Source organism: Sprattus sprattus (genome assembly GCF_963457725.1).
Source record: "Sprattus sprattus genome assembly, chromosome: 3".
Classification (NCBI taxonomy): domain Eukaryota; kingdom Metazoa; phylum Chordata; class Actinopteri; order Clupeiformes; family Clupeidae; genus Sprattus; species Sprattus sprattus.
The window spans coordinates 29,806,625-29,813,761 of NC_137922.1; the positions used below are offsets into that span (position 1 = coordinate 29,806,625).

A 7,137-nucleotide genomic window follows, 5' to 3' on the forward strand; every position below is an offset into this window, starting at 1 on the left:
GTAAGCCTATTGGCACAGTAATCTGGTCTTGCCTGTATCATGTATTTACCACCAGATGTCTGTATACTTATTATATCCAGTGACTAAATGCTGGCTGTGTATAACCCCTGTTGCTTCCTTTCCCCTTCTGCCACACAACCCTTCCCCCTTTCCCCCCGTCCCACCTTCCTGTCTCCACCCGGCCGACCTCAAGCAGATGGGTCCCCCCTTATGTGCCGTGGTTCTGCTTAAGGTTTCTTCCTGCCAAACAGGGAGTTTTTCCTTGCCCCTGTTGCCGTTGTGAATGCACTAAGGGGGTTTAGGCTCTGGGCTCTGTTAAGCGCCTAGAGGCAATTGTATTGTTATGGCGCTATACAAATAAAATTGAATTGAATTGAGCTTCTTGGGAATTTCTTCATCTAAAAACAATACTTACTAAAACAATACTTCGCTAAAAACTGTAGCTTGACTAGTTACCATGTGACATAACATTGAACAAAGATAACAAAGAATTTTCTTTTTAACTGTTAGCTTGAAAAGTGCTTTAAACCAATGATGCCATGTTAATACACCCTCTCAGAACAGTGTGTGCGACTTGCATTCCAGACACATTAAACCATTTCCCAAATGTACATGTTGAGGAAATCAGGAATACACTTTGGCTATGACAAAACAAAGCATATGATTGCAAATATTAAGGATTTATTGACTAAATATTTTTTATGGTTAGGACAATTTCAGGCGGATGTTTGAGTGGTTGGCTGAAAATACTTTATTAAACACAAAGATTCAAGCATTAGTGTAGTCACACTTACTAAACAGTCTAAATCATGATGATGACCTCAAACAGAGCACAGCACACTTAAAATGTACATCAATCTAACAAATTGTGTGGCTGACTGGTCATATTCTTTAAATATCTCAAATTCAAAAGGGCAAGCTTTTCTTCATGGTTTTAAAGTTAAAAACTCCAGGTGTTCTTCAGATCTTGGAACTGTTCTGAGGTTTGAGTTCACTCTCACAACATACCAACCAGCTTAAAGGTATTTTCCTGCTTCTTTGGAACCACACTGATAAAGCTCTTGTACAGCACAGCTCCTTTTGGCAGCTTTGAGATCATGTCTTTGGCCTCAGCACTGTGAGGCAGAGGAATGAACACCTCCTTAGTGAAGCGAACAGTGCCATCCTCCAAGGCATACAGGGTGTTGTTTTTCCCAATTCCAACCTGGGGAGAGACCTCAGGATTTACTCTGTGACAAGACATCCATCACAACACCACAAACAGCATGAGTGAGCATACCAGCATCAGTTGTGTGCATGAGTGAGCATACCAGCATCAGTTGTGTGCATGAGTGTCAGTTACGGTGGGGACACGTGCCTACCACTTTTGGCAACTGAAAATGAAATCTCACCACAATGAATATAAAGCATGTTGATCAGATGAAATTCCAATACTGATAACAATTAACCAATTATGTGTAATGTCAAAGTGTAACGATGTAGATCTTTAATGTCCGTCTGTCCGATGCTTTTTAAGTCCTTATAGGCTGATAACATCATGCACTGCTACAAAGGTGAAGGTCTCACAATCTAAAATGCATGCTTTTTAATAAATTGTCTTTTTATTGAATGTTTTAAAATGCTTTAACAGAGTTTCTAAGTACTACCATTGCATTTTTGGTTTGGTTTGCCAAGTCCACATAAAAAAAAGTGTTGCTGCTCTAAAAGAAAAAAGTCTTTAAAGTTGGAATGACACAAGCAACACGGGCCAGGCTTAACTTTCTATGAGTTCATCATGCTCCATCTGCACCTGGATAAAGGACTTCCGCACAAACCGCCCACAAACTGTAAAACTCGGCCCCCACCTCTCCTCCACCATCACGCTTAGCACTGGCTCTCCACAAGGCTGTGTACTGAGCCCACTTCTGTACTCCTTATACACTCATGACTGTACTCCAACCCATCCCACCAACACCATCATTAAATTTGCTGATGACACCACCGTGATCGGGCTCATAACAGAAGACGACGAATCAGCGTACAGAGATGAGGTACAGAAACTGACAGTGTGGTGCTCAGACAACAATCTTTCACTAAACACCACAAAAACTAAAGAATTCATTCTGGACTACAGAAGGCAAAGTGCAGATCCGGCCCCACTGTGTGGAGATAGTCCACTCCTTCAAGTTCTTAGGAGCCCTGCTAACAGATGACCTCTCATGGTCTGCCAACACCTCAGTGACAGTAAAAAAGGCACAGCAGCGACTACACTTCCTGAAAGTACTCAGGAAAAACAACCTGGAGTGTAAACTGATGGCGGCCTTCTATTGTACCACTATCGGAAGTGTACTGACGTACTGCATCTCGGCGTGGTACTCCGGTTGCACTGCAGCAGACAAATAAGCCCTGCAAAGGGTCATCAACACAGCACAACAGATCACTGGCTGCTCCCTGCCCTCCCTGGAATCCATTGCCCACTCCCGCTACCTTAGCAGGGCCAATAACATCCTAAAAGACTCCTCTCACCCAGGCCACCACCTGTTTACTCTCCTGCCCTCAGGCAGACGGTACAGATCCTTTAGAGCAAGGACCACACGTCTAAGGAACAGTTTTTTTTCCTACGGCCATCAGAACACTAAATACAGACATGCACTAAACTTTCACTTTATTGACTGCAAGTCACACATACCATCTCTGTATTTCTGTATTTATTATTATGTGTACTGCGCCTAGAGGCAATTGTATTGTTATGGCGCTGTATAAATAAAATTTAATTTAATTGAATTATATATACAGCCGCGGAAAAAATTAAGAGACCACTTCAAAATTATCAGTTTCTCTGGTTTTACTATTTATTGGTATGTGTTAAAGTAAAATGTACATTTTTGTTTTATTCTATAACCTACTGGCAACATTCCTACCAAATTTCAAATAAAAATATTGTCATTTAGATAATTTATTTGCAGAAAAATGACAATTGGTCAAAATAGCAAAAAAGATGCAGTGTCTTCAGATCTCGAATAATGCAAAGAAAACAAGCTCATATTCATTTTTAAACTACACAATACTAATGCTTTAACTTAGGAAGAGTTCAGAAATCAATATTTGGTGGAATAACCTTGATTTAAAATCACAACTTTCATGTGTCTTGGCATGCTCTCCACCAGTCTTTCACATTGCCGTTGGGTGACTTTATGCTACTCCTGGCGCAAGAATTCAAGCAGCTCAGCTTCTTTACATGGCTTGTGACCATCCAGCTTCCTCTTGATCACATTTCAGAGTTTTTTTATGGGATTCAGGTCTCGAAATTGGGCTGGCCATGACAGGGTCCTGATCTGGTGATATTCCATCCACACCTTTACTGGCCTGGCTGTGTGGCATGGAGCATTGCCCTGCTGGAAAAAACACTTCTCAGAGTTGGGGAACATTGTCAGAGCAAAAGGAAGCAAGTTTTTCTTCCGGGACAACGTTGTACTTTGCCTGGCTGAGGTTTGTAAAAGACCATAAGGATTGAACCAAAGCGGACTGGAGGGTCTCCTAGTTCGTCTTCTCTGATGAGTCCAATTTCACAGTAGGTGCAAGACTCTGTGGCTTGTAGGCCTCACCAGGTCTCCGTCTAACCATCAGACGACCATGTGTTGGGCAAAGCTGAAAATTGGACTAATCAGAGAAGACGAACTAGGAGACCATCCAGTCCGCTTTGGTTCAATCCTTATGGTCTTTTACAAACCTCAGCCAGGCAAAGTACAACGTTGTCCCGGAAGAAAAACTTGCTTCCTTTTGCTCTGACAATGTTCCCCAACTCTGAGAAGTGTTTTTTCCAGCAGGGCAATGCTCCATGCCACACAGCCAGGCCATTAAAGGTGTGGATGGAGTATCACCAGATCAGGACCCTGTCATGGCCAGCCCAGTTTCGAGACCTGAATCCCATAAAAAAACTCTGAAATGTGATCAAGAGGAAGATGGATGGTAACAAGCCATGAAAAGAAGCCGAGCTGCTTGAATTCTTGCGCCAGGAGTAGCATAAAGTCACCCAACGGCAATGTGAAAGACTGGTGGAGAGCATGCCAAGACACATGAAAGTTGTGATTTTAAATCAAGGTTATTCCACCAAATATTGATTTCTGAACTCTTCCTAAGTTAAAGCATTAGTATTGTGTAGCTTAGAAATTAATATGAGCTTGTTTTCTTTGCATTATTCGAGATCTGAAGACACTGCATCTTTTTTGCTATTTTGACCAATTGTCATTTTTCTGCAAATAAATGATCTAAATGACAATATTTTTATTTGAAATTTGGTAGGAATGTTGCCAGTAGGTTATAGAATAAAACAAAAATGTACATTTTACTTTAACACATACCAATAAATAGTAAAACCAGAGAAACTGATAATTTTGAAGTGGTCTCTTAATTTTTTCCGCGGCTGTATATATTCACCATTCTCTGGGTGAAGATGGGTTATATATATATTCAACATTCTCTGGGTGAAGATGGGTTAGATATTCACCATTGTCTGGGTGAAGACGGGTTAGATATTCACCATTCTCTGGGTGAAGATGGGTTGTATACTGGTTTTCTATATATATATATATATATATATATATATATATATATTCACCATTCTCTGCTTGTGTAGGAGGGTACTGATCACGGGATAGTCCACAGATAGACGGGATAGACCTCAGTTTTATAACACACCTTGGCTATATAATGCACACAGATATAACTGATCTGGTACACATTCCTTGCGCTATTCAAAGTGTCCAATCAATGTAATGGCAAGTAAGTCATATAAGACTCATTCATTTGAGCTGTCCATGCCTCTGCTGTTGCAACATGAACGATGCTTTGCAGAGTTGTCCTTTTGGTTGCAAGAGCTTCTTCATAAAGAAGCTCCACTCTCTTTGTTATGGTTTGGCGGGAGGGAACTTTTTAGTTTGGCTTCACATGCCTCGTGAACTCTTGAAAACCCCTGCCTTTTACACAATTCAGGGGTAACATGTCACTCCCTGTTATTATGGCAATCAAGTGGGTTAAATAGGTGAGTATCCCTGCACACCCCTACAACAAATAGTAAACAAAAGACAACACCCACATAAAGTATTTTCAAAAATATATTATTGGGAAAAAAACACACACTTACATGACCTCCAGGATGCCAGCGCATCAACCTCTGTGTTGCAACAATGTTTCCGGCATGTACAAAATGACCTAAAAATGAAAAAGATAATAATAATAATAATAATAATGTTGTTTTCTTAAGAATAATTCCCAAGATCATGATTCCCAACCATCATTGTGTTGCACTGCAAACTCTGCTTCACATATGGTGAGTTTGTCCAATTCTGACATAGTATATGAGATTCATATGACTATTTTCTGACAGTTAATGCATTCTCATCTACAAGCTTGTGAACTGTAGTACCACTCAAAATCAATCAACACAGGCGTCCACATATTTTGAGCTAAATCAATTTTGGACAGGGTGTAATTGTAGCTTTAGGTAGAGGTCAATAGACTTCAATTCGAGTTACTAGTGTAACCTGTATTGTTTTACAGCACAGTCATTGTTTTACAGCACAGTCCTGCAACCCCCCCTCATTCACTTCACAGGTGCCCCCTAATACACTTTCTTATTACACGGCTCTTCTTAATGCTGTAGAATGCTCCATTCACTTGAATGGGGCTTCCCAACGTTCTGCGGTCAACTATTTTCCGATAACTGACCGTTGCTATGCAGTTAATGACCGCTGTCAAGGAAAGTGGCCTTTTTGCCTCTGATTCACATCTTTCGTAGCACTCCGCAAGTAGTACGGTAACTTATCAAGGGAGTTTCAGCGGACGGTTGAGCAGCTGTGTTCTACAGAATGTTCAACTGTCTTTGAAGTTCAACGTCTTTGGCGAACTATTTCTCTGCTTTTTAACCTCACTACGTAGGCTATAGTAACAAAAACAAATACATTGTAAAAGACACACTGTGTAAAGTAATTTTTTTAGTTTTAGCCGTATAATAAGCGGGATAATGTATAGAACGCCGGTCATTGTCGGGAAAATAAGCCCCTTCACGGTGAATCAACACCCCTTCGCTTCGCGTCGGGGTGCTGTTCGCCCTGTCGGGGCTTATTTTCCCGACAATGACCTGCGTTCTATACATTATCCCTTACGTAACGGACAGCTGGAGGACTGCGACGAGAAATTCGCTGAATTCGACAAGATGTATTGGAAAATAATCGCAAAACAGACTACTTGGTTTACGAATTGAAATGCATTGACGTCTTTTTTTCGGTACGTGATGTAGTGTCAAGACGACTTCCCAGAACAGACGTTAACTCGCTTTTTAGTAACCACCTGTGCTTGTCAAATTAGGACAGAGTGTTATGAATCTCTTACCGTCTAGTTTCTTGTAGCCATATCTGCGTCCAGGAGACTTTCCTCCAAGGTTCTTACTACTGCCTCCTGATTTCTTCGACGCAAACCGCGCACTCGCCACGACAGAAGACTGAAGGGAGAGCAACCCACCTACAATGGCGAACAGTGTTCACGTTAATGTGAGCTTACGTTGGGTGGTTCAGTGTAGATTTTCTCATTTACACTACGATGAATGGTGAAAATGCGAGTCAAAGCGTAGCCTACTAGCATCTTTACAAATCTGTTTGAACGTCAACTATGGTTACAGTTGGTCACCTTAACTTAAGTGATATCAGATGATAAGCTGAGTTATGTTAGAGTCAGTTCAGCTAGTCTTTAATATTTAAACATTACTCATGTTAAGTATTCAACGTTTTTTAAGTATACTGTTAACGTGCATCGCATTGACATTACCAATTTTAAATCGTGAAACCAAGGACACGGGCGCCGCCATAGTGGATCTTCTTCTTCTTTAGCGGTTATTGGCAGACTGGGCACTTTTAACTGTATTACTGCCACCTACTGGTTTTCAACTCCTACCATCACTGCTCATTAAAGTGGTCATAAGCAAACCGGCAAAACAAACAGAGCAAAATACAAAGTTAATATATACCTGTTGGTCTATGTATGTTTACATTCTTTTAGTAAACCCTGTATCAATCAGACCGAACCTGCCACCCCACAGTTCTATCATTGTAATTATTTCCTTAAAGGGGACATGTTATGAAAATTCCACTTTTTAAGTGCTTC

The 7,137-nt window shown here is 40.9% G+C and overlaps 1 protein-coding gene across 1 annotated transcript; it reads right to left on the reverse strand.

Annotated features, from left to right (window-relative positions):
• Positions 1-727: 727 nt before the first annotated feature.
• On the reverse strand, positions 728-6,872 carry mrpl27 (mitochondrial ribosomal protein L27). Its single transcript, XM_080836072.1, has 4 exons — positions 6,802-6,872; positions 6,370-6,498; positions 5,123-5,190; positions 728-1,204 (listed from the first exon to the last, which is right to left on the reverse strand). Exons 1-4 carry the CDS (start codon positions 6,839-6,841, stop codon positions 998-1,000), a joined length of 444 nt encoding a protein of 147 aa, XP_080692198.1. The 5' UTR covers positions 6,842-6,872; the 3' UTR covers positions 728-997.
• Between the last annotated feature and the right edge of the window lie 265 nt (positions 6,873-7,137).